The sequence below is a fragment of the Pelecanus crispus genome, chromosome 2 (genome assembly GCF_030463565.1).
Source record: "Pelecanus crispus isolate bPelCri1 chromosome 2, bPelCri1.pri, whole genome shotgun sequence".
Lineage (NCBI taxonomy): Eukaryota > Metazoa > Chordata > Aves > Pelecaniformes > Pelecanidae > Pelecanus > Pelecanus crispus.
The window spans coordinates 136,187,240-136,215,148 of record NC_134644.1 but is presented as its reverse complement, the minus strand read 5'-3'; the positions used below and the strand labels follow the sequence as shown (position 1 = coordinate 136,215,148).

The 27,909-nt window shown below is 42.5% G+C and overlaps 1 protein-coding gene across 1 annotated transcript in view; it reads left to right on the top strand.

Annotated features, from left to right (window-relative positions):
* Nucleotides 1-15,464: 15,464 nt before the first annotated feature.
* The window catches only part of PDE7A (phosphodiesterase 7A), a 76,494-nt gene continuing 64,049 nt past the window's right edge, over nt 15,465-27,909 (top strand). The window contains exon 1 of the mRNA XM_075705473.1: nt 15,465-15,602. Coding sequence (XP_075561588.1) covers nt 15,465-15,602 — 138 coding nt within the window. The remainder of the gene's footprint in view (nt 15,603-27,909) is intronic.

Here is a 27,909-nt window from a genome sequence, read left to right as displayed (position 1 = left end):
TGCCCACACAGCCCTAACCCTCTGTGGTTCCTGCATCGCGTGTTCTTCTGTAACCAGGATAAAAGCAGACAGGCAGCATAAAATCCTCACGAAGCGCTCTGCTAATTCGACAAAAATGTAATCATGTGCCCACACCTGATCCAGATCAAATTTGTACTGCTGGGTGATGTGGCATGGCCCAGAGCCAGCGGTAATGATTGTGGAACCACAGCGCTCGGCTAAGGCTTCTCCTGCAGAAGAATTACCTGTACGGGAGACTGTAAATACAGAAAGTGGCCTATCACTGTGGAAACAGCTTGTGCAGGCTCTCCAGGACATGCCCTGATCTGCACAAAAGAGACATAGCCTAACCCCTTGCCAAACCGCCTTTCTTTCTACCCTTAGAGGGAGGGTGCTAGGTTAGCCTCTGACTGAGAGCATTAAGCAGAGGAGGGGAAAAAAAAAAAGGAAATTACATGTCTGAGGTTTTTCTTTTGGGCAAGTCTCTTATAAAAATAAAGGAGTGTGCAAATGTCTTTGTTTCCCTGCCAACTTTTATAAGAACTAATTAAGACCAAGGAGAGCTTCATTTTCCTGTTTATTTCATACCGAGAACAGCTAAGGAATTTAACCTATTGATGATTTTGCAGCTGGCTGCTTTAATTTGCTTATGATTGAGAAATAAAAAGTTAGTGTAACAGCATGTATTGGGTTTGCATGGCAAGGTTTTGGTAGCAGGGGGGGCTACAGGGGTGGCTTCTGTGAGAAGCTGCTAGAAGCTTCCCCTATGTCCAATAGAGCCAATGCCAGCCGGCTCCAAGATGGACCCACCGCTGGCCAAGGCTGAGCCCATCAGTGATGGTGGTAGCGCCTTTGTGGTAACATATTTAAGAAGGGGGGGAAAAGCCCCTGCACAACTGCAGCCGGGGACAGGAGTGAGGATATGTGAGAGGAACACCCCTGCAGACGCCAAGGTCAGTGCAGAAGGAGGGGGAGGAGGTGCCCCAGGCGCTGGAGCAGAGATTCCCCTGCAGCCCGTGGTGAAGACCATGGTGAGGCAGCTGTGCCCCTGCAGCCCGGGGAGGACCCCACGCCGGAGCAGGGGGATGTGCCCAAATGGGCTGTGACCCCGTGGGAAGCCTGCGCTGGAGCAGGTTTGCTGGCAGGACTTGTGACCCCGTGGGGGACCCACGCTGGAGCAGTCTGCTCCTGAAGGACTGCACCCCGTGGAAGGGACCCACGCTGCAGCAGTTCGTGAAGAACAGTAGCCTGTGGGAAGGACCCACATTGGAGAAGTTCGTGGAGGACTGTCTCCTGTGGGAGGGACCCCACGCTGGAGCAGGGGAAGAGTGTGAGGAGTCCTCCCCTGAGGAGGAAGGAGCTGCAGAGATGGCGTGGGATGAACTGACCGCAACCCCCATTCCCCATAGCCCTGCACCGCTTGGGGGGAAGAGGTAGACAAAATCAGGAGTGACGTTGAGTTTGGGAAGAAGGGAAGGGTGGGGGGAAGGTGTTTTAAGATTTATTTTTTATTTCTCATTATCCTACTCTGATTTGACTGGTAATAAATTAAACTGATTTCCCCACGTCAAGTCTGTTTTGCCTGTGATGGTAATTGGTGAGTGATCTCTCCCTGTCCTTATCTCAACCCAAGAGCTTTTTGTTGCTTTTTTTTTTTTTTTCTTCCCTGTCCAGTTGAGAAGGGGAGTGATAGAGCGGCTTTGGTGGGCACCTGGCGTACAGTCAGGGACAACCCACCACGCAGCAGAGTTGCCAAACCCGTGGAGTGGTCACTGGTGCGTGATCCAGCTGTGTGATCAAACTTCAGTCAGGCAGCTGTGACAACAGAGCGCGGGCTGTCCTTTGGAGAAAGAAACCAGTATTAAATTATGGCCACTGTTTGGCAGTTGCTTATTTCCAAGTCAGCTGATTTGTCCATAATAAGGTCCATATAATCGTAAAGGTATAGAGCGCTGTCATTTATTCCCTGCTAAAGAACATCATGCACTTTTCAACTTCATGATTTACCTATTGATTGCAATAGGAAAGTCAGGCCATAAAATTCAGTGGTAATTGCTATCAATAAATTAAGAATTATGCTTTACCAGAAAGCAATCTTTGGGGGTAAATATTCACAGGCCTTAGCATTACTCATATTTCTTAGTTCAGGCAAATCGATTACAAGGCATTTATCATATCGAAGAGTCCTATGGACTTAATGGAAATCATACAGAATTCAATAAAGAATTTTATGGCTGCTATAAAACCTAAAAAATAATTTTTAATGTCCTTTTGATTCAGCAGGTGAGATCTCAGCCCTCTATAAATCAGTGACAGAACTCCCAAATGAGATTGACAGAAAATGAGCACCCAATCATTTGCGGCTCTTATTTATAAAATTTTCCATAAATTACTCTACGTGACTGGGGAACCTTATGGGTTTTACCCACAATAAATTCTACAGGGTTTTTTTTTTTCAAAAGTGGGGGGAAGATGACTCACTTCAGGGGAAGCAATGTACTTTATTCTCTTGCTTTCCTTAAAAAAACAGCTCTTCAAACTTTTACATGTTATTTCAAAATACTATTTCAAAACAATTTACAAATATTAGATAGGGATTCCCAAACTGTGGTATCCTAGCACTGGAGTACCTAAGCTACTTAAGAAGGCATGTGCAGTCCTTGGGAACTGCTGCTGCCCTGCTGCACCACCAGTCCCCAGCCAAGGTTAACCCTGCGTCAGTCAGCTCATGCATTGTAACAAATGGAAACTAGAATATTGAGAAAAAGGTAACTCTCCACATTTGCACTGTTACATGTTTATTCTATTCCAAAATCACAAGCCTGGAGATGTGAGGCTTTTCCTGGGAAGCTGGGCAAAAGCCTTCTCCTTACAGCAAGTAGAAATTGGTCACCAGCACCCTCTGGCTGGAATGTGGCAGTATTATAAAGACTTCTAGTGTGTGCATGGAGTCTATGCCATAGAAAGGGGAAATGATTTGCTGTGGTATGTATGTCGTATCAGAGCAGAAAAGAAAAGAATTCATATTATGTATTACTTGGTAAGAGTCAGTATATGCTGCTACTGTTTGTTCACATCGCAACCTCCTCTGCTGGTGCTCGGCTCCTGACTTTCTAATCAGTCTTTCATCATCAAGTTTTGATGTCACAATTCAAAACAGACAATTTGCAATAATGGATTTCACCAATTCCTCCTTTTGCTATTTGCATACTATTTAAAAGCCACATGCAATTTAAATTAATGTATTGTTACAAATTACATACAAAACAAATGTTCCTACATTTGATAAGTGGCAATTGTAAATAAGTTTGCATGATGAACATTTGTTCATTTTTTTCCAAGTAGTGTTTAGAAAGATCTATTTCATCAATTGTTTCTGCTAATGGACATTCATCCATATAGACATGATGAAGTGACAAGAAAACAAAAATATATCTGAAAATTGAATTACAAAGCAATTATGCTTTGAATTCATATGTTGCTTGGGAGCACAGCTTCATCCAGTGCATTTTTTTCCGTATCTTGCAATAAACCAGTCACTTGTAATGCAAATGGTACTGACTTGCAGTGTTTTAGTATTAGTTCTGACTTGTAATAAATTGAAGTCAATTCTCCCATTATCTGGGAATTGATTATCTTGGCTACAGGTGCAGTGATGTGTAGCTTGCCCACAGATCATCCAGTTCAAGATCAGCAGCAACATAACCAATCTTTCACCAAATTAAGCTATTTGGGCCTATTTGTTCTCAAACCTTTGTGCTCTGCAGTAAAGTATCAGGGTCTTTCTTTAGAAGCTTTACACTCTTTTTGTCTTTTTAGACAAATCAGAGGTACTACAAATATGTTTTTTCTACTTATTTTGTGTAATCATGAATTGAGTGTATAATTAAACCCCCCTGCATACAACTGAGCAGATATCATGGTTTTCCCTGGTTTAGGTACTGAACAATTTGCAAACTAGCATATTTATTCATATTTTTTACATTTTAGAATGAAATTGCTTAGTAAAAAGTTATATTAAGACATATTCAGAGTCCAAGGTGAGATTAAACATTATAAAAGTTGCTTATTTTCTTAGTCCTATCCTTGAAAAGAGTACTCTATAAACTTCTGGTCATGTAATTTAATCTAGAAAAATGCTGACATGGTATTGATTTATGTAGATTTAACTGATGTTCTGACACATGACTAGAGGGTGTTCTCCATAATCCCAACTCAGCAAAGCATGTAAGCACATGCATAAAATTAAGTACATACTTTGTACCACTAATACTATATGCCAATTAACCCACATTTTTGCCGCAAATTCTGCTATGCCTGTCTTGTATATAAGCATATATTACATATATATTCCACATATACGTTATATAATACATATATATATTATACATTCCATATATCTGTTATATATTTCAGTAAGTTATACATATATTCCAAATAATACCTTTATGTGAGATTTTAAAACTACATTTTCTAAAATGAACTACTGTCATGATTTAACTCTGGCCGGTAACTAAGCACCACACAGCTGCTCGATCACTCCCCTCCAGTGGGATGGGGTAGAGAATCAGAAGAGTGAAAGTGAGAAAACTTGTGGGTTGGGATAAAAACAGTTTAATAAGTGAAGCAAAAGCTGTGCATGCAAGCAAAGCAAAACAAGGAATTCATTCACTCCTTCCCATTGGCAGGCAGGTGTTCAGCCATCTCCAGGAAAGCAGGGCTCCGTCACACATAACAGTTACTTGGGAAGACAAACGCCATCACTCCAAACATCCGCCCCCTTCCTTCTTCCCCCAGCTTTATATGCTGAGCATGATGTCATAAGGTACGGGATATCCCTTTGGTCAGTTGGGGTCAGCTGTCCTGGCTGTGTCCCCTCCCAACTACTTGTGCACCCCCAGCCTGCTCACTGTTGGCGTGGGGTGAGAGGCAGAAAAGGCCGTGACCCTGTGTAAGCACTGCTCAGCAATAACGAAAACAGCCCTGTGTTATCAACACTGTGCTCAGCACAAATCCAAAGCATAGCCCCATACTAGCTACTGTGAAGAAAATTAACTCTACCCCAGTCAAAACCAGCACATTCTCCACCCCTTATTCCATACCATATACGTCATGCCCAGGTCTCACACTATCCAATACATTCTCATTACCCACCCCCCTTCCCATCCTTCAATACAATACACAGATATCATTCCCTTAGTCCATGGACCACCCCTATAAAACATCCACAAAACGTTCATGGAGTTCATTTAGTCCATGACTTTGGGCTCCATCTGTTATGGTTATGGAGTTACTGGGCACCAAAGCCAGCTGAGGTCGGGTCACTGCTGCACTTGCACTGCTTCTTGTAAGGCTTGTCCTCCATTGGTTCAGGTGGTTCCTGCTATACTAATTCCTATAACATGCAACTCAAATCATGGTTACAACAATTTAAAGGTATTTCCACTACAATCTCCACCTCTGGCCCCTTTGGGCCAGGTTATAGGGCTTAACATTGCAATGAACTCCACCGCTTGCCCCTGCTCCAGCTTGGACTTAGCCACAGACTGCAGTCCCTTAGATGCATACCTGCTGCAAGTGGAGCCTTATCTATGGGCCACAGTCTCTCCAGGGTATACGTGCTGTGGCATTGACTTATCCACAGCCATAGTCGCTTTGAGGTGGACCTGTTCCAGTGTGGGCTTCTCCATGGGCCACAATGCCTTCAGAGATAGAATCACAGAATCATAGAATCGTTTAGGTTGGAAAAGACCTTTAAGATCATCCAGTCCAACCATTAACCTAACATTACCAAGTCCACACTAAACCAATTAAGGGTAGACTAGGCTAAACCATGTCCCAAAGTGCCACGTCTACCCATTTTTTGAATGCTTCCAGGGATGGTGACTCCATATATGATATACCTGCTCCAGCGTGGCCTTATGCACAGCCACAGTCCCTTCAGAAGTAAACCTGCTCCAACATGACCTCACCCATGGCTGCTGTCCCTCCAGGGGTATACCTGCTCTGTTGTGGGCTTAGCCATGGCCACATGCTTTGAGGTGCTCCAGCATGGCCTCATGCACAGCCACAGATGCTTTGAGGTGTACCTTCTCCAGTGTGGGCATCCTTGGGCCACAATCCCTTCAGAGGTGTACCTGCTGCAGCACAGACATAACCACGGCCACAGACGCTTCGAGATGTACCTGCTCTGGTGTGGACTTATTCACAGCCACAGACGCTTTGGGGTGTCCTGCTCGTGCGTGCACTCATCCACAGGTCACAGTCCCTTCAACGTGAGTTCATGCTGGAGTTCCAGCCTGTCCAGCACAGCAGCACAGAAACAGCAGCGATGCCCTGGCCATCTGCCAGCCCAGGCGCATCGCCATTGCTGTTATCAGAATGTTCCCAGGCACAGCACAGTAAGACGACAAGCAGTACAGCAGGACAGCAAGCAGCAAAAGCAAAAAGCAGCCACTGACAAGCACTAGACTCTAACATACAGCAAGGCAAGCAAGCCCTGTGGCAAGCACAGAAGCCTGCCAATTAATAGCTGAATAGCAGAAACAGCTATAAATTCAATCTAGCACATTCCAATCAAACCTGTCGTTATCTTGAACCCTTCGAGCCCCACGTCAGGCATCAAAAAGAGCTGTCATGGTTTAACCCCAGCCGGCAACTAAGCACCACACAGCCACTCACTCACTCCCCCCTTAGCGGGATGGGGGAGAGAATCGGAAAGGTGAAAGTGAGAAAACTTGCGGGTTGAGATAAAGGCAGTTTAACAGCTAAAGTAAAAGCCATGCATGCAAACAAAGCAAAACAAGGAATCCATTCACTCCTTCCCATTGGCAGGCAGGTGTTCAGCCATCTCCAGGAAAGCAGGGCTCCGTCACGCATAACAGTTACTTGGGAAGACAAAACACCATACCTCTGAATGTCCCCCCCTTCCTTCTTCTTCCCCCAGCTTTATATGCTGAGCATGATGTCATGTGGTATGGAATATCCCTTTGGTCAGTTGGGGTCAGCTGTCCTGGCTGTGTCTCCTCCCAACTTCTTGTGCACCCCCAGCCTGCTCGCTGTTGGCGTGGGGTGAGAGGCAGAAAAGGCCGTGACCCTGTGTAAGCACTGCTCAGCAATAACGAAAACAGCCCTGTGTTATCAACACTGTGCTCAGCACAAATCCAAAGCATAGCCCCATACTAGCTACTGTGAAGAAAATTAACTCTACCCCAGTCAAAACCAGCACAACTACTTTTTGAATTATATAGTATCTGAGTAATCCCTTACATAATCTTGATTTATACCATGTAGGTGAGTTTTTATGATACAGATGATGTGGTCTAACTGTGGGCTGACTCCAAAAGGGGCACTCCCATTGCCAGTTATATATCTGCACCTTGTACCAGCTGTGCTGTTTGGCTGGTCCTGCTTTACTTGGGGGTGGGGGGCATAAGGTTCATTTTCTGCCAGCTTAACTCCCTAAACTCTCTTGGCTTACCCTGGAGCTGAGCATCAGTACTGGTAGGAGCAAACAGCCAGGAGGAGTGAGACGGAGTGGCATGGCCCCTCTGCATAGCAGCATCTAGCTTAGCATCGATGTATTTTAAAACCACATTTCCAACGCACTCCACACCATTAAGAGGCCCAGTGTCTGCGTTTTAGTGCACTAAACCCCTCCTCAGCTTTTAAACAAGACACTCGTGTCAAATTAAATGCAAAGCTGCTTTTAAGAAATTGATTGAAAAATGTTCTCCTAGTACTTAGACTAGCTTTTATCTGAACATAAGTCAGTTTATCAGAGTTAATTCTTTTAGTATGCACTTGTCTTACAAGAAGAATTTTCTTTCATTTGGTCAAGACAAAGGAATTCAGGAATTTCTGTAAACTAACCCTCCCATTGCTTTGTTGCATTTTTGTTGACATATTGGCAACATTCCTTCCAGTTTTAATTGGATTAAGCACATAGAAATTTAGTGAGTTGTAAATCAGACAGAATTCCAGCTACCTTTTTGCTATTGTTAAAAACAAAAGGTCTAGCAAAGAATAAACCTAAATAAGACCAGAGGTAGTCTCTTGAAAGTAATGAAATCTTCTCACTGCATTTGCTCAGGTAGTTAATGGGAAGACTGGCAGAATGACAGATGTTTTTCCACACTTTCAAGGGGAAGTAATACTAATGCTAACCCCGACACATTCTTTCCTTCACAAAGAAATGTCAGGGCGCTACATGATGGAAAAACATGAGCTGCTGCAAATATTTAATCTTCTCACTTCTATTCATCTGAATGGTATTACCTTTGACTGCTACGGGTTTTGATAGAAGAGCAGTCCCACCAATTAGCTAAAAATGCAAGCACAAAAAGATGACATACCTGATTAATTTTTGATGCAAGCTCAAATTTAATGGAGAAACAGAAGCAGTATATTTGAGCATCTTTTGAAAAGGCAGAAAAACCCCCCCTACTAGGAATATAATGGAATAATTTAATTTGGATACTAATTAGTATACATTTTTACTACTGATGTGATCCTCTGAATGTAATTGTTAATTCTAATTGTAGTTAATATTTATTTCTACTTAACTCTTTTTGTGAGGGAATAAGTGCACAAAATGACACTTCAATAAAAATAAAATTGAATAGTAAAAAAGCCAAAGTGCAAGAGGAAGGTAGGTGTAAGAGGAAGACTGCTAGGTTCCCACAGTCATCCAAATTATCAGATGTGCAAATGCTGCAAGTTACTCCAGTTCCCATTTCTGATTTGGTTCATCCATCAAAGTGAGACTATTGTTAATGTGTCCTTTTTGTTGCTAGAAATTTTCCAATAAGTTTAGCATATATAAAAAAGCAACTATTCTACATTCTCATACAAATAAGCTTCTGCAACAAGGGAGTACACTCATCTTTAATATAACCAGAAATAAATTAAAATGTTCTTTGTCTGAAAAATTCTAGTGTTATTAAGAAAGGTCTCATTTCTGAGCTTTAAATAACAAACTGCTTTCCTTTAGTTTTTGACAACACAACACAGTGAGATTAATAAGACAGTGTTGCTTCAGCCTAGTTGGTAAGCAGGAACTTTAGCTCATTATTTCACTTCTAGCAGTATTTGACATTCTCAGTTTTAATATCACAAGACACCTTTACCAGGTGCCAATAGGCCAGTAAAGAATCAGATGGGACACCAGGAATCTTTTGAACCTAAATACAACTTCCAAATCCAAACCTAACTCTCAGCCCCTAATTATGGGACTGCTTACTTAATTTTTTTAAAAATACGAGTCAAAATTGCTTTAAAAAATCCTTGTTAAGACTGTGCTGAAAATTACACCTTCATGTAAAAAAATCTAGAAAGGATGTGCAATTTTAATGAGGTATTGGGGCAACATATAAAACATAAAAAAGGCTACAAAACCAAATCAAAATAAACCACTACATTTTCTAAAGACAAATTTTCTAAAGACAGAACATGTGATTGATGCTCTACAGCTTAGCACAGAGGCTACCAGGTACTGTACACTGAATGGTACGTTGAGAAATGATTCAGCTGGTGAATGTGCAATGCATTTGTTACGTCTGTTCACAGGGGTGCAAACCCACTTCCATTACCAACACAAAAAGCTGTGAATTTTCAGCTTCTAATAACACCATTAAACTTGTAATCTGCACCTCTGAAACTGCACCTGAGGTTCTCATATCCTCCCACTCTGATATTAAAAATATTCTGCGCATCAGCTGTTATTATGCATGTAAAAATGACACAAAGAGAAGCTTTCTCCACAGGCTTATGCTGACACCAACGCCCTTAGTCATCGTAACTACTGTAGTATAAGGATTTTTGTCCAGACAACCATATTCACTGAGAAAACCAGAACTTCAATGGCTGAGACCATTTAACCTGTGCGCACTCTAGCAAGTTTTCTAGAAATGTATTTAAGAAGGAGTAGAGTGTGAAAAGAATCACCTTTTCACACTGTTATTCCCAGTAATATCTTCGGTGGAGTTACAAAAAGCTGTCTTTGAACTGATATTAAACTTTTGACAGTCTGCAGCTGTGTTCAGAACTGTCTTAGCCTGTTTCCACAGTCAGTACCTGTTTCTGGAAGCTATAACTTGTCAGTAAAACTCAAGTCTTAAGTTAAGCATAGAAGGGGATCCTTAGAGCTGGAAGCAAATTAAAACTGAAATCCTCTGGGATCACTCTTTTTAACTTTCTGCTCCAGGTTGCTGGTTTTGGTGCAGAATTGGTACATGTCCATTAGCCAATGTCAGTTTAGTGAAATTGAAGTTATTACAAATACTGAAAATATTCTAGATAGTTTTCAATATAATATTCAAAATACCAGAAATTGAAGCAAAAGCAAATGAGCAGTCTGCCCAAGCAAGTCAAACCAATTTAATCTGCTTCTCCAGCAGAGTGACAAAACCTGTAGCTAATGGGAACACGGTACACGTGACATAGTTCATCTTTGCTGACACTGCCCTTCTACACGGTCCACCCTGACTCTACCATAAACAAAATCACCTATCCCACTTCATGTGATAGACATCACGGACACAAACTGAAGCGTCTAAATTAGAAGAAAGGCTGCGCTGTGTTCCTTCTTAGTGAAGAGAAAAGCAACTTCAAAGAATAACTTGAATGGCCTGCCATCTTTCCCTTAATTATTGACTGTGAAATTAGCCTTAGGCAACTACTCTCTAGGTTAAGCCTCTAAAATTAGGAAAGATGAACCTGGGCCACAGAGTAGATAAAGCTACTGCAGTATGGGTGCAAAAATGGTTGGAAACCATTCCCAGAGGAGTTAGCAAGGGTTGACAGGATATACTAAATAGCATTCTTCAGGTCTCCTCCAGATCGTGGACTCACTCAATCATAGAATTTTCACTGTTGACCTGGCTGTTTTGGAGAGCACACTTATTAAATTTGCAGATGACAGAGAGCCAGGGAAGACTGCGAGTATATTGAAGGACAGGACTAGTATTCAATCTTGACCAGCTGAAAAAAAAGTCTTGAGGAAATCACAATGCACTCAGGTAGAGACAAGTGCAAATTATCCCACTCAGGAAGGACTAACACACTGAGGAGATGGCTAGAAGTTCTGCAGAAAACAATCTGGGGGTGCAGGGGTTGGCAAACCAGAGTCAAGGACGTCGTATTGCCACAAACATTCAAACAAGCCTGACGCAGACCCAGGGCAAGGCAGAGGGAAGGGACACACTAAATGGGGGCAGAAGTATGCTTCAATGGGGCTGCCAGATGTCTGGAAGTGCTGTGGAAATATACAGTATTCACTCAGACAATAACTCTGGGTAGGAAAAAAGGATGTAGCTGGGTACATGCCAGAGATATGGCACATGCCAAAAGCAACGTATAAAAATGCAGTTACTGAGTACATAACAAATGAAAAGACATTTTCCTGTCTATAGAAATAAACCCTGCCTGTCATACCATGTAACTTCTTCAGATAAGAAGAAAAGCTAAAAACTCTTTTGTGCTTGTCTTGATCATGTACCTGTATAAATAAATATTTTCTGTGTTCTTAGGGTGTTTTCAAAGTACAAGCATGTTATGCCTTTGAGGATCCTTACTTTCTGTTTTGTACAAGAACATGGGAAAAGCATCCCCTTCCGTTCAGACTGTTCAGTTCCGCCAGTGTTAGCTGCCTGTGCCCCAGAGGGGCACTCCGTGCTGTGTGGTTAGCCCCGCAGAATGTCTTGCTGGTCTGCCTGTGTGATTTCATCCTCTTGTCATAGTAACCAGGAAACTAAACTAACTCCAATTTAGTGATCTTCCACCTCTCCGGTATCACGAGTGCCCCTTTTTGTGACAAGTCCGGTCATGAGTAACACTTCTTCCTTGCTAGCCAGCACACTGAAAATGACAATGATGTGTAAAAGACATTAAGTGTAAATGTGTAAAGAATCACTGAAACTTTATTAACGTTCCCTAATTTTGAATAAATTCTGATGTGTAGTCTCTATTAAAGGTTGTATCTGCCATGATAAAGAAGCCACGATACACAAGGCTTACGTAGGTGAACTATGGCACCTCATGATGCCATATGATGCATTTAAGAAGCGCAGCACCATGGTGCCCAGAGAACTCCATGGTTCACAAGGAAAACAACTTAAACAAAATGCTGTGAATGAACACTTCGGTGTTGCTACACCGCTACAACAAAAATAAAAAAAACCCTCTTTCCTGTGCTACAAGCTCTTAACTTGCAGCAAGACAAGACAGCAGACAGAATAGCCAAGATATAAGGCATAGAACATGTATTCTTTTTGTAATGAACGTATTTAGGCTGAAAATATGACTTCCACCATAATTCTAAGGGTTTGTCTGTCATCCTGAGGTGGGATTCTTCCTTGTAAACTCATACAAGAAATCATCACCTGGTTAATATTAGTAACTGCTGTATTTATTAAAAATAGTCATTTGTGTCCTGAAAGCAGAACACTTATGGAATCAGTCACTGCCTGGAAAATTTATGCTTACTTCATAAGAATGTATTTGAGATTCCTTAAAGGTGTTTATGTAACATTAATTAGAGATCAAAGATAATTTGATTATTAGCGAGGGAAAAGAAAACGCTGATTATGTTATTTAAGGATATACTGGCTCAGACTGAGCACTAATATGAGCTTAAAGAACTAGTTTCAACTAGTCAGATGAAAAGTATGTAGAGCTGATAGGAACCATAAAACACATTATCAATGATCTTTATTTATAGTTTGTCCTTGTAGGATTGAAACATATACTATGCATATTCAGTGAAAATAAGAATGTACTTTTTTTTTGCCCTACCAAACACGATATATTGTTCATAAATTGAGTTTTAGATTGACTAGAGTAAAAATCCATCCTACCCGAGTACAAAAAACTGATTTGGTATTACTAGGAAAGAACCAAAAGTAATTTTGAAAAATGAATGGGGGAGGGAAATCCTGACTCCAGTGAAGCTGGTGGAGTTCTATCGGTAACTTAAACACACCATTGATTTAATGTAAGCAGGCCAAATATGAGTAAACTGTCAAAGAATGCGGAAAAAAACCTGACATACCTTAATTACTGGAAAAAAGAAAGCTGAGTGTTATTTTACTGTGAATTATTATGTGCTTATATATTTTAAATTATTGCATGCATGTATTATAAAATCATACTGTGAATGCTTGTGACATTTTTATTTCACAAAATGGGAGAAAAACAGCTGACGAAAGCTTTTAAGGCGAGGCAGTTGATCCAGTATCCTCCTTCATGTGTCCACATGTCCTTGTGGCTATCCATGAGACAACGTGGGATGGCAGTTCTGCAAAGGAACAAGGTGCATTAACTTCATAGGTCAGAGTAAAATGGGCATCAGTCCACACTTGTTTCTACAACTAGTTCAAACAGATGAAAATCCTCTATACAAACCACCTATTCTTTCCAAATGGGTTCCTCCAAAGCCATGTCATTGCCTATAAATAACCGTTATCATGTGAAATCTAAACCTTCCTGCCAGTAAGCAAGCACTTAGAAGAACAATGTATTATGCAAAATTAAATCATATGAATCATTTTGCAAAATCTGATTTTTAAGTGGGTACAGGCACTTCATATATTATTCAAAGAACAGAAATGTTCCCTTACCTGTCATGCTATATTTAGGATTTTTTTATGATGGAGAAATAAAAGAGATGAAAGGATGGAAAAAAGCAGCTGCAGGGAGAGACAAAGGGAGGCTTAGTCCTAAAAACCAAACCATAGTCCTAACTGTCCCAGCTAATGCGATGTACATAGCCACGGACCAGATCACTTTACGAATTCTTCTATTTCTTCCTTAAAGTCCAGTTCCCGGAGTTGCGTAGTTTGCCAGGAATCTAATTTTTTTACCTTAACAAAAACTACAGGGTTTCACCTCTTCATCTTGCAAAACCCCACCCCTCCACACTGTAAAAAATCAACACCAGGGATTCAACTGCAAATACAAACTCCTCCGTGTATGCTTTTGATAGGTAATGCCTTTTAAACCAAACTACCTTTCCATGTTCCATTTTCGAGCAGCGGGGCAAGCCGGGCGTCCCAAGGCCAGGCCGCAGCGACCGCTGCCCGCTTTCCCGCGGAAGCACCCGGAGAAGCCGGATCCCGCCCTGGCGAGGCCCCGCCGCCCCCTCAGCGAGGCTCCCCCAGCCCTCAGGGCACAGCACAGCCGGGTCGGGGGTACGGCACGCGGGGGACCGAGGGCTGACAGAAAACGCGGGCACCGAGTCACCCCCTCGCCCCACGACCGCCTTCCCCGCCCGGGGACTCCGACCATCGCCCCCCCCGCCGCCTCCCCGCGGGGCCCGGCCCCCTCAGGCCTCGCCCGGAGCGGCGCCGGCCATGGCACGTGCTCAGCCCGCCGGGAGGGAAGGGAGGAGGGAAGGGAGGGAAGAAAGGAAGGAGGGAAGGAGGTGCCGCCGGCCGCGGGGCGTGCCGCAGCCCACCCTCCCGGCCGCCCCCCCGGCCCGCCTCAGGCCCGCCTCAGGCCCGCCTCAGGCCCGGCCTCGCCGCCGGCCGCCGCCGCCACCGCCAAAGGCGGGAAAAGGAGGGCGCATGCGCCTGGCGCGGCGCGCGGGGCCCGCTGGCGCCGCTGAGCCACCCTGCTGCGCACGGGCGGGAGGAAGGGGAGAGTGGGTAGTTACGTGATGACGCGCTGCGTGTCGCCAGTCGCGCGACCCACGCAGAGTCCGTCGGGCTTGTGCCTCCTCCCGGGCCAGTGCGCTCGGGGCTGTTCCGAGTGGGGGCGGGCGGGGCGAGGGCTTCCTCCCTCCGCCTCCTCCTCCTCCTCTCCCTCCTCCTCTCCCTCCTCCTCCTCTCCCTCCTTCTCCGGCTCCTTCTCTCCCTCCTCCTCCTCCTCCTCCTCCTCCTCCTCCTCCTCCCCGGGTCCCCTCTCCGAGGGCCCGGCCCCTTTCCCCCGGCGGAGCGGGGCCGTGCGGCGGCGGCGCCTCCTCCTCCTCCTCCTCCCTTCTCCTCCTCCTCCTCCTCCTCCCGGCCGTGCCGGACAATAGGGGCGAGCGCGGCGTGTGTCTCACCCAAAGCGGCCCCCCCAGGCCGGCCTCGCCTCCATGCGCGGCGCCGGGCAGCGGGGCTGACAGCGGCTCTCGCCGGCAGCAGCGAGGCCGAGGGAGCGGCGGCGGCGGCGGCCGCGGGCTCCGGGCCCGGGACTCGCCGCCTCGGGCGCTGACAGAGGCGTCCCGCTTGGCCGCCTCCCCCTCGCTCCCGGCGGCGGTTCCCGCCAGGCTTTGGCGGCGGCGGACAAAGGCCCGGGGCCCGGCGCGGCCCTGCCCGACCCCCCGGGGGGTGCGGGGGCGGTGAGGAGGCGCCGGGCCCCCGCGGGGTTTCGCCGCGGGCTTCCCCCCCGCCCCGCCGCCCCGCTGCGGCGAGCCCTGCGCGGGCAGGTGCGGCGGCGGGCGAGGCCGCTGCCCTGCGGGGGGTCGGCTCACGGAGGCTTCTTCAATGGAAGTATGTTACCAGCTGCCGGTGCTGCCGCTGGACAGGCCGGTGCCGCAGCACGTCCTCAGCCGCAGAGGGGCCATCAGCTTCAGCTCCAGCTCCGCGCTCTTCGGCTGCCCCAACCCCCGGCAGCTCTCGCAGGTAGGCAGCCGCACCGGGCCCGCCGCTTCCCGCCTCTCCGCGGCGGCGGCGGCGGGGTCTGCGCCGGCTCGGCGTCCCGCCGGTCCCCTGCCCGGGCGGGCGGCCCCGGCCAGCCCCCGACGTGCGCCGGGGCCTGCTGCTGGTGCCGGCCGGGAGCCCCGGGGGGCTGCGGCGGCAGGGGCGAGCGGCCTCCCCGCCTCCCTCCCTCCCTCCCTCCCTCCCCGGCCGGGCCGCCGGTCGCGCCTTCCCCGCCTGCCGCCGAGTACGGCGGCGGTGGCGAGAAGATGCAGCGTGCTGTGGGTTTGTGGCTAGCTATTGTCCAGGTTATCTCTTCAGCATTGGTCGCAACGCGAGGGGTGAACTCCTTGGGGTGTCTTTCCAGAGCCACTGAACGATTTGTTTCTTCTGCAGTTTTTGAACTAGGGTTGTTTTCTAGCTTTCTAGCTTGGGCTTTCTTTGAAGGGGCTGAGTTTCCTATAGGGTTGCCAAAAGCTGCAGTGACTTTAGTGAAATGATGAACATGCAGTGCCGTGTTTTATTTGGGATGCTAAGCTATTTCTCCCTCCAACTATTAAGACTTGGCAATCTGGCTAGAAAGAGACAAAGATCCTTGGCTTTTTCGTTTCCACGGTATTGTTCCCTGCCCACATTACATCAGTCACACGATGATCTATACTGTATTTTCTTTCATCTGATCGTGTTGGAAATGCTACAAAAATGGTCATTATAACTGTCCGGACAAAAGGGAGGTTTTTTCTTGTGAACGCTGCCCTAAATTTCTGAATATGCGTTAGTATGGTTTCCCAGCAAAGAGCGATAAAATTGTATTCTGGCGGAAGTCTCTGGAGAGAATTTGAAATTATGGTGGAAAGCATGTGTTTCGGTGGGAAGTCAGATGGTTTTGGCTTCTAGGTATTTCCTATAATGTCTAGATTGAAAGGTCCGTTTTAGTGCTCTGGAGCATGCTGTCCTTACAGAAGATGTTGTCTTCGATCCTTACATGTGTAATGGTCATTTTTTCTTGTTTACACTTTTGGGGTATCTTACTAAGTTATTCTGCTTTTTCATTACTTGCTCTGCTTCATATATGCATATATAGAAAACACAGAGCTACCGGTCTCTTTTGGCTTTGTCCCTGGTTTGGTAGCAGTGAACCTCTGTGTGTATGTGAGCGTTAGGCACGTGTATGTTTGGAAAAGAGGAATCAACAAAATACTGTGTTAATGACCAGGAATTTGAATGCATATGGAAATAATTATTAGTAAACAAATGAAGACGAACATATGTTGGCAACCTTCCCTTCCCTGAGTATGAATGTAATAGTTGATAAAAAATTGTTTTTTATGACAAATTAGTTTTCCATGTAGCAACTGGGTTAGGATGTTTTCCATTTGTACCACTTGATCTGAGTTGCACTTGGTGATGGTGAATTTTCCATATGTATAAGTCTTCTTGAAAGTCCAACCTAATTTAGCACATTTTGTCCTGTGCAAATAAGAGAAGGGTCTCTCTTGTTTGAAGCATTCATGGTCTCATGGGAAAAGGAATAGGCAAAATGGTCAAGGTGATATATCATATTTATTCCTTTTCTGTGTGGTCTCCAGAGCAGGTGACGCATGAAGTGTATACAAGCTTATCAAATTAAATATGGTACTGACATTTAACTATTTTTTTTTTTTTCCCCCAACTTTCAAGCTTCTCAATGGATTCCTTGTTTCCTGACCAATACACTGCAGGTCTATTAGAGTGAGTCACAGGGAGAGGTGCTTGAATAACTTGTAAAAAAAAGTGAAAACTGTATGTGCGCTTGACCAAGTAGTATTTCTTTTGAGTAAACAAGCAAAATAAGCTTATGCATTAATAAAAGGGTGTTAGGATATGTAAGTGAGGAAATCTTTGCTAGTGTTGGCCAGCTGATTAGAGTACAGCTGTATGTATTGCTCTCTTTAGCTTTCTTCGTCCTTTCCCTGAAGTCTTCTACAGATAATAGGATGTGAATGTCTACCAGACCTGCAATCATGGGCTGGTGTACAGTTAAATACACATTTGGCAGATCTTCTTAAAAAATGTAAGGTCTTGAAAATTGAATTCACGCTTATAGATTAAAAGTGAAATATTTTAGACATAAGACATTTTAGGCTTATCCTTTCAGCAGGGGAGGTATTTTGCATGGAAACGCAGGCGAGACAAATGCATGCTACATTAGATGTAGCATTTAATTGTGAGAATGCTAAGCAGGCAAGTATTTATTTCTTTTAATTTATTAAGTGAAATTTCAGTATAATATTTTGTTAAAGTTTCATTAAATGGATTCAGAATGAGCTCTGTGTTACTTTTTCAAAGCTTAAGTAAAGTGCTGCTGGAAATGACCTCAAGAATTCTGGTCTACTCCTCTCAGCCCCAGGAAGGATAAATTGTACTTACAGTGTTATTAGTAGATGTTTGTCTAATCTGTTTGCTTAATCTGTTTTTTAAGATACAGTCTTATGAGATGCGGTGAGCTGACATAACTCATTATTGCTGAAGGTTAAAGTCCTGACATTGGGCATGTATTATTATTATTATTACTTCCTTTATGCCATCTCTGATGCTTGTCAGGTGTTTGCTGATTCAGTTCGCTAAAACAGCAGAAAACTAATACAAGCAGGAAACTGGGTAGCTGCTTGCCATCTCTTTGAATAAAATAGGCTTAGTGAAGTTTGTCAGAACTGATTTAAAGGAAAGGATGGTACCACTAGGCTTTTGAAACCCATAAAAGCCTCAGATAATAGAAATTACGTAATCTCACCAGGCAACTTAACTGTTGTTAATAGTGCTTAACTGTTCTTGTCATAAGAGAGTTCTTTCCTAATACTGAATTTAGATCTTCCTTGTGGCGATTTACACCTTTTACTATCCCCAGTAAATATAGAGAAAAGCTTATTCCTCTTCTCTTTGCAGTTTTTGTTTATGTATGAATAATTTTCCTGTAGTCGTCTTTTCTTCAATTTCAAAGTATTAACAGCAAAAGTAGTAAAAGTGACATCTGTTACCTGGAGGCTATTTATGATATTTATTGTTCAAGTCCAGTCAAGTGAAAAGCTGCTATTGTATGGGTTTATACAATTGAGTTAATAATTGTCTTTGAACATGAAATAATTTAAAATGCTAGTGTTAAAAGCTGTTTTTTAAGGGCACTTGAATGGGTAACTGTTGAAACAACTAGGACGTTTCACACTGGTGAGACTGAATTTAGGTTCACTGTGAGATCAAGTGGATGTTAAGTAGTACCTTGGATCATACATTTAGGGTGTCCATTCCGAATGTTACAAAATTATGTTTTTTAATTTAAAGCTGAGCTTTCAGAGGACTATTTTAGACTTTTTGCCTCATCTGGTTTTTAACTTGTGTTGTTAATAGTAAAAAAGTGTTTCTGAAACTGTACTACTTTCGTGTGAAAATTTTTAGTCTGATTTTTTTTTTTAATGAATAAGGTTTTACAATGAAAACCACTTTACAAACGTAGCTGTGAGCACTTTTAGATTACATGTCCTGCATTGCACCCCTCACCTCCCCCCAAAAGTTGAATTGACATAAACATACCACAAATGAGTAAGAAAACTGCGTAACCTGCTATTTTTGACTCATTTCTATCCTTTTGCCTTGTAACTCGTTCTGCGCTCTCTTCAGTGCCTCCAAAAATGGCATCAGTGGTATCTAGTGGCAGAATCTGAGTAGAAGTAAAGATCTAGTTTTGGCCTTTTTGCCCTTAAATGTTTGAAATTGATGATGGTAAAAGAAGATATCTCCTAAGGATGAAATTGCATGAAAAGGGAATGGAGCAAATAATAGAAGACTCCATTTGAATCTCAGAAATGCAGGCACTAAGTCTCTACCTGAAGTACTGAGTATTACTGTGTACCAGGTAGTACCATGTACTGCTACCTGGTATTTGATCGTCTAGTTCATGATCCCTCTTTATTGCATCTCTATTTCGTGCATTTAAGCAATATAGCATCATGCTTTGTGACTCTCCATGGTATATACACCCAAACACTAGACTGCAGATCATGCACATGGAATCCTGGATTTGACTTAAAGAGGATGCAGTGGGGGAAAAAAGTCACTAAGAGTAGCTGTAGGTGTACTGCACTGGTGGATCCTTCAGTGAAGGGTACACACTTCCTCCGAGAAATGTATTCCCCAACATTAACCAAGTGCTTCGGCTGCCTTTTACTGTGTAACTCCTCTTTTCAGAGTTTGTCACCTGATATGATCCAAACACATTTCACTCTGCATGTAGTATTACAAGTTACAAGACATAGTTAAGAGGTGTATTTTTATGGTCTGAACGTAGGCATTGGCCTTTAATCCCACGGTTGCACCTCTTTGCTGGGAGAAGTGTTGGCGTGACCTATTTTTCCCTTGCAGCTGCTCATTTCTGCTCCTGCATTTTCCTCTTAGTTGTGTCAACTTTTTTTTTTTTCTTTTTGATCAGATTATTTTTCAGCCCTGGCTGATTCATAGTAGTTTCACAAATGATTGTGCCTGTTAATAAGGAGGAAGCAGTACGCCACAATGCTAGAGCAGGAGTAACAAGGGATGGGGAGACAGAGGGAATGCCTTAGGCTGGCCCTGCTATTGAACGTGGAACCTTACCTTAAACCCCTTTCTTTCCTCATCTGCTGTTTTTCATAACTTTTCTTTTATACCTTTCTAATCCTCTCCATCAGTGTTTCTGAGTTGCTTCCTCTCTTTTATTAGCTTTCTCCTGCCATTTCCCATATCTCTGCTGCATGAATAATTAACAAGTTAAAATAATGAAATAATTTTCATGGTGTGATTCCTAGCCTCTGGAATTAATTCTGTGTGTTGCTGCTATGCTTGCCATTCCCTTCATCTTGTATTTATTGTGTCTGGTTGCTGAGATTGCATCTATTCATATGAGAGGCAGAGACTGACTTTGACTCTATGCACAGCACAGACAAGTTCTGATTGGGGATTTCATGCACTACAGTAATTTTATGTTGCAGTTCATTTTTAAAATGCTGTCTGAGTTTTATGACCAATTAACTTTTTCATATGTTGTAGTGTAAAGCAACATTGGTACTTTCATTCTGCAAGAGGTCATAGCAGCTTATTTCATGGCCTATAATTGCCTATGTAAGATCTAAGCAGAATACTAGTTTAAAGTCCCCATTAATTAGATTGTCTTAAATCACCAGAAGTCAATTCTTCTTTGTCCAGATTGTGTAATAGTATGTCTTGTGCTTTGTATGAACCTCAATTTTCTGATGCTATCTTTAAAGAGAAATTGGTTTGAAAAGAGAGATTGTAGCTATGTGCCCCTTAAGTTGTGAAATACTGAATTTTAACCATAAACCAATTTAACATTAAGTCAGCATTAGTATATGAATATTCAATATTCTGTATGAACTAATAATGTAGTAACATAATGTAAATACAGGTTGTTGGGATTAGAAGTGTTTTGTATGGGATGTCTGTTCCAGCAGCTTTTTTTTTTTTAAAAAAAGTAGTATTTGCTAAGTAAGTCAGGTTTTTTTAGGTTGCTTGAGAAAAGCAACAGTATCCGAATTGGGTTAATTCTGAATCAATATGGTAATATGATCAATTGTGAGGTAAAGTATCATAAAAATCACGTAATTTTCTGACACTTCTGTTGTTCTGTTGTTTTGTCATTCAGAAAATAATGTTGAGGACATCTGCAGTTTGAATCCTTATTTCTTCAGTGCGTTTATTTTCTGCAAAGCCTGTGGGGAGAAAAAAGCCCTGGTAATAGTTAAAAGGTGATTTGTTAAAACGTTCTCAGTCATGTCAATGACCATTGGCTTATTGTTTTCTTGTGTTTCCCTCATCACTCAGTATCTACAAGTTTCCACTTGTTTTCTGCTAAAATTGTAGGTTTCTGCATATACTCAGTCATTTTCTAGCACAGAGGATCTCGGATTCGTGACTGTATTTCCAGATCCTGCCAGGTTATGGCTCATGTATAAGAATCACCTTTTGGATTGGACTAAACCTGTTGTATTTGCCTGCCTTAAAAATTCACTGAATCTGCGTAGAAATAGTGATTTGGCAGCTCAAATTAGATTCCACCACCACCACCCCGCCCCCTGCCCCTGAAGTGTGAAACCAAAGTAACTTGGTTGTTCTCTACCATGTAAATCTTTGGTAACACACATCAATACTTTCCACATGTGAATTTGCACAGTTGGATGTCTAAGATATAAATTCATGTATCTCATGATATGATTAAAGGAACGTAGTGTATTCTGTTAGTTAGAATGCCCTTTCCTTGTACATGAGGGGCTGAGGATGGACAGGCTAAAAACTTGAAGAGTTTAATCTTAATCTTGGAAATGATACTAAATAATGCGTTTAGTGCAAATAGTCCTTTGTGTGCATTCACAGCTAAATGAAATGCTCAATTCTACTTGCGAAAATTGTTTTGTATAAGCAAATACAAATGGTTGATGTGTACATGCACATAGGGTCTTACAGGAAGCATGTGTCTGGGACCAGGATTTGAACATAGGCCTTTCAAATTCCAGTTTAGTGTTATGCACAGAAATCCTCATAGGAAAACTTGGAAGAGTTTGTGTTTCATTAGATGTGAAGTTTTCCTCAGTTTGTTCTGATTATGTCATTAACAAGTAACTGCAGTGTAAATAAGCACCCCATGTAATCCAGCAAGGCAGCCTGCCAAAGACAAAATATTTTATTGTAAAAATGCAGTTCTGGAAAAGTGGATTTAAGGGTTAGTTGGGGAATTGTTTATTTGTATGTTTGCATCCTAGGTGTATTGTAAGGAATTTGTAGCCAAATATTTTGTTTTCTTTCTGGTTGAAAATAAACTTGTGGCTGTTATCTCACCTTCCCTGCCCTCCTCCCTTCCATACCCTGAGAATTTTTTATTTCTGTTACAGCAGTCTAACTCCTGTTTTCCTCCCACTTCCCCCTGCTTTGTACACCTGTGATATGGCAATCTGATTTATTATCTTCCTGACCACACTCCCACAATAATTATAATTAAAGAGATTCCTGGAGTCTGCTTTTAATCGCAAGGTAGAGGGCAAATTCTTTTCTCAGCTCCTAGCTGGAGGAGCCAAAATTTGCAGCAGGCCCTCCTTCTCTACCTGCCTGAGCATCAGAAAGAGTATGCTGCAATAAGAACAATGAAGATAGCTCTGTATTAGCAAAAGATTTTACTGTTTCTCCCACTCCTTGCTGCCAGATGAGATATGTGGAGAGAAAGAGGCTGTTTCCTCTACCAGTGATCCCCCCCCGCCCCTGGCCCCAGCAGACATGGCTGAATATGCATTTAATACATGTGAAATACAACTGGTTGCCCACTTTAGGGCAAGGGGTTAATTCTATCCCAAGGGGAAAAAAAAACAAAGGAAAAGATACAGGAACCTATTCCAAGGCTGTGAGGGGAAAAGGTTATAATGGGAAGATTGAGACTTCAGTAGGCGGATCAGTCTTGGTACCTTGGAAAGGTTTAGCATCTTTGTGCGCAGTCTCTGTCTGATGTGGTGGTTCTTGTTGTCTTAGAAATTGAGGTATGTATGGTGTTGAGATGCTGAAAAGCAAGTGATTTCCTAAGGGACTCAGTTATATATCTAGATCAGAAAAAGTTAACGCTCTTACAAAAAATACTCTGTTTTTCAATAGCATAGTCTGGTAGTGGAGGGACCATAGCTGTCATGGCAGGAGTGACGCTGGCCTGTGTTATTTCTTGCTTTGTGTTTGATGTTGCAGTTGATGGCACGCTGAGGAGGTTTCATGTTTAGTCAAGCATGAACTTGCACTTCCATTTTTTCTAACCTTTCCAGTAAAGTTCCTGTGCAACAGTAATCTCCTGAAATATGCATATGTGGTGGTGGGGGGGGTCTTGTCAGTAGTGCCCTACCTTAGCTTCTCTTTTGGAATGCTAAAGGCCTGTAACAAGTTCTCAAAAAGTCTGGAGTACTTAAATTTCCTTGATTGTTACTTGTGGAATTTTGGACTTTAGATTTCAGCAACTGCAATAATTGATCTCTTTCTGGTATTGGGCAAAGAAAAATCCATACAGCTTCTTTTACAGCTGCAAACATGGTGTGAGACTGCTAAATATAAAATGTCTATGTATGGAAGTAAAGGCGAAGAGTTTTCTTTGATGTTCTTGCTTATTGTGCGAGATCTAGAGAGTAACTTTACGGCGTTTTGCTCTGTCGCATCGTCTTTTGTAAAGTCTGAGCTATGTTTCCTTTAGCATGGTGGTAATAGGAGTTTCTGCACTTTTCACTGGACTTAATATATTTAATCAGCTTTTCCTAGCTTGTTTTCATTTGGACAAAATGAACTGATTACCTCTTTGTCCAGATAAAACACCTAGTATTTAGCCCACAAATTGACAGAGGAAATGGTAGAATTTTATCTATTGCCTGAATTTAAAAAAAGGGGGGGAAAAAAAAAGGGAACTTGAGTTTTTTACCTTGAGAATCCCATAATGTCCCAAATACTTAAAAAAAAACCCCAAAAACACGATGTCCATGCCAATTTTTTTTCCTTCTCCATTCAAAAAGGATACTGGTTCTCTTCTGAATATCGTCACCCTGCTTATATCTTGGTCACTTCAGATTATTGAGAGAATGTTGCAACCTACCATAAATGAAGACTGGAAGTTAAACAGAGCATATTGCAGATACTGAGTTACTTAAGTTTTGTTTGTAGGGAATGTGTTGGGCTCATACTCTGTGATCTGTATTGAGTTTTAGGGTTTTTTAAGGAGGAGGAAGGCTTCATCTCCCTAGGAGCGTTGAGTGGTTGAAGCTATGGTTACCTTGGTGTTTTTCTGTTTCATGTGATGATATGGTGTTATTTTTGTCAGTGCCCCCCAGCTTAAGTTGGGGCCCGAAGGGATGTTTTGTGTCTTAATAAAAGGCCCTTGGTTAAAATTCTTCGCCTATCACCTTTTGATACAATAGACTGTAAGTGAAATAATCTGCTGTGCACTACAAGGCTAATCCATTTTCACAAGCTTTTTAGGAAAGATGATTTGAGAGGATTAGACAAGAAGTTATTATTCATGATTGGTTGACTAAGTAGGAAAGACTATTATGACTAATGAAGTTTAAGACTTTTTTTCTTTATCCTTAATACTGTTGTATTTGTATGAGAGCATAGGAAAGAGTCTACATACTAAAAAATCTGATTGTATGGAAACCAATTTGGGAGCCAGGAGGTCAAATTTTTCTCTTATGCTGAATGCAGCAGAGGGTCTGGTTAGGGTGGAAGGAGGCAAAGATCGATAAGCTAAAGGATACATCTTAAGCTTATTTCTTAATGTAATCATACACTTGTTACAGAAGTTTTTTGCTTCTGACACTCCTCAAATTAACATTGTTAAAGTTGAGTATGATGGTTTTTGTATTTAATGTGTCATGAAAATAGGAGGGCGATTTCTTTAATTCTGCCTTGTTTGACACTCCGTGATGCTGTGCTTAGTGCTTGGAGAGGCATAGTGGTTGATGATTATCGTTGACTGAAGCCATAGTTTTTATTACTAATATTATTTTCAGCAGAAATTCTTCTTTTTCAGAGAAGAGTTTTATTTAATGTCTGCAGTCATAGTTCCAAGCGCTTTTGGTGTTAAATGTAAGCAGTGTTGCTTGCACAGTAATTGCTTTTAGCTGCGTATCTTTATTCCTCCTCTTGTGCTGACATCTGTACTCCTCTGACCCCACAGAAAGCTAGTTTACTGAGCTACAGCAGCAGAAAGCCCTTTCCTTTTTGTCGCTGTAATTTTCTGCTTATTTGGCCCTCCCTGGCTTTCTTGCAGGATCTGAGGAGTGTTGGTGCAAGGGAAGGAGCAGGGATGTGCAGTCAGAGGCAGCACAATGTGTGGCAACACTGACTCAAGTTGTTTCCACTGCAGTTGGAGGAATGTCCAGAACAGCTGACAACTGTGTGGAATTGTTTCACTTTCTCCCCAAACAAGAGTGGGCTGAATAATTCCCTGGTGTTATTCAAATTAACTAATGCACTGTATTCTGCTATTCAGTATTCTTGAAAAAGCGTTGTGCACCCCGTGTCGTTTATACATTAGTATTCACATAACTTCAAAATCTGTAATTTTGTCTTTATTAGATGAGTGCATGCTTCTGTATTTTTCAGGTATTGGATAGATTTGGCTAGGTAAAAAGAACATTTTAAGAGCGCTGTTGTTAACCTTTGAACAAGTGCTTGATAAAGTACGTTAAGTCAGAAGAAGCTATATTTCTTCCTCTTTTTTTAACTGTAAAACCTACAGTTTGGAAACCTGGGTTAATAGACTTCTTCAAAATATGAAATTTTGGTTTTAGTTTTTCTCATGTGTATGAATAGTACATTTAGAAATAATGTACAAATGAAAGGTTTTTTTTCACGTGAAACTGAAAGTGTCTTTCCTTTCTGCATTTTTTTACTGAAAAGTAGCTATGGTTGTTACAGTTTATAAATGAAATGTGTCAGAACACAAGGATCGATCCTGTCTTTTGACTTTGGAGAATTGCTTAGAATACTTAAAAGGCTTGCTAATGTGTGTGTGTATGTGGGGGTGTGTGTGTATATGTGTATATATATGAAAATAAATACATAGATACATATGGAAATGTGGCAACTGAATAAGGGTATGGTGGGTGCTGCATAGATTCAGAAAAGAGAAAAAACAGTATTCATTGTACCATTTGCTACCATGCTGTCCTGTGTCTGGCAAAGTCACAGGACAAAATCATATCCTAAATGTATCAATTTCTGGAAGATTTGTTGCTTTCACTTGATCTTTCTAAGCAAGAAGCTTATACTTACTAGATTGCTAGCCTTTATCATTTACAGTAGGGTTTTAGAAGCACTTGGTCAGAATGAACAATAGATAAAGACACATAGTTTTACACTGTGGTAAGTGCTTCAGGGTGATGTCAGGTAACTGCTGGGATTGTTCTTTTTAGTCGTGCCCTCCCCCTGCCCCAGATTCCTATTTGTTAGATAGCTCCTTCAAACTTTGTAGAGCTTGCCCTGAAGCATGTCTTAGGCCAAGGACAGTTGTACCGTAATAGCTGTTCTCTATGTTACTGAGTTGCCAAGTCAAACAAATTTGGATTGACTGAGTACATGTGTGCACAGTTGTTCAGCCATCCGGTTCTGCTGAATTTAGTAGAGCACACAGTATGCTGAATATGTTGATTGGCAGAATTATTTTGAATCCCAGCCTGAAGTGCATCCAGTTCTGTGGAGGTATTTGTGGGTGGGTTTGTTAGGGGCCTGTGTGGAACCCAACCCCTGTCTTAGGAGAAGTGCCTTGAGGGAGTTCGGATGCCATATGCTGGTCTGCCCAGTGCAGCACCACGAGAACATAACCAGGAACCGTCAACATACAGGAGATAAGATAGGCTGCACTGCTAATACATTTGCTGGATCATGATAGAAGAGAGAAGCTGTGGCAATAAATGTATTGGCTTCCATTTCATGCATGCTGGCGTTCGTGAGAAGAGAATTGATCAGTAGCAGATGATTGTTCTGCAGATGAAGTAAAACTTAAGGATAGAAAAAGTGATGTGCATGGGCATCCTTTCGTAGTAGCTCTTCATGTTTGCTGTAGAAGATGCTGTGTAAATGTCTTACCTGAAGTTTCCTTTGTAATATTTGTGAGAGCAAAGAATGAGGACTGACTAAAAGGCAGTGTATGAGAGTTGTGCCACCAGCGCCTTCTGGGGTTTGTCCCCCTTGGGAGAAGGTGAAGATCAGATAATTTGTGTGAAGTGCTTGATGGCAGAGTATTGCCTCTGCATTTTGTGAGATTGTTTTGAAAGCAATATGTTTTTGCTGAATGCACACATCAATCCCATCTGTTTCATCTGTTGTATTTTCTCACCTCTACTACCTGGTTTGTAGCATTGCTTTCTTCACATTCCTGCATGGTGGCACAGGTACAGCCTCCCAAACTCCCTGTGAAAGTTGCAGGTGTCTTTATGGGACCCAGTACTTCCCTTTACTCCAAAAATGCCAATGAAAATGGGTTTGGTAAATAAAGGAAATCCATCTATTGCAAAAATATGGGTTATTTATTATAGTAATATGTAATCAAGTTTTGAGCAGATCTCTGCTTTTTATGAATTCCACTGATTTCATTGCTTTGGGAAAAAGAAGGAAGCAGCTCTGGTCAGGGGTAGAAAGCTGTGGACTTCTAGGGCTTTCATGGACACCTAGTCTTGTGTGTGTTGTCACGTAGTGGTGTATACTTTCATCCCCGCTTCTCATGAAGTGATACTCTTTGCTGGCTATGGGC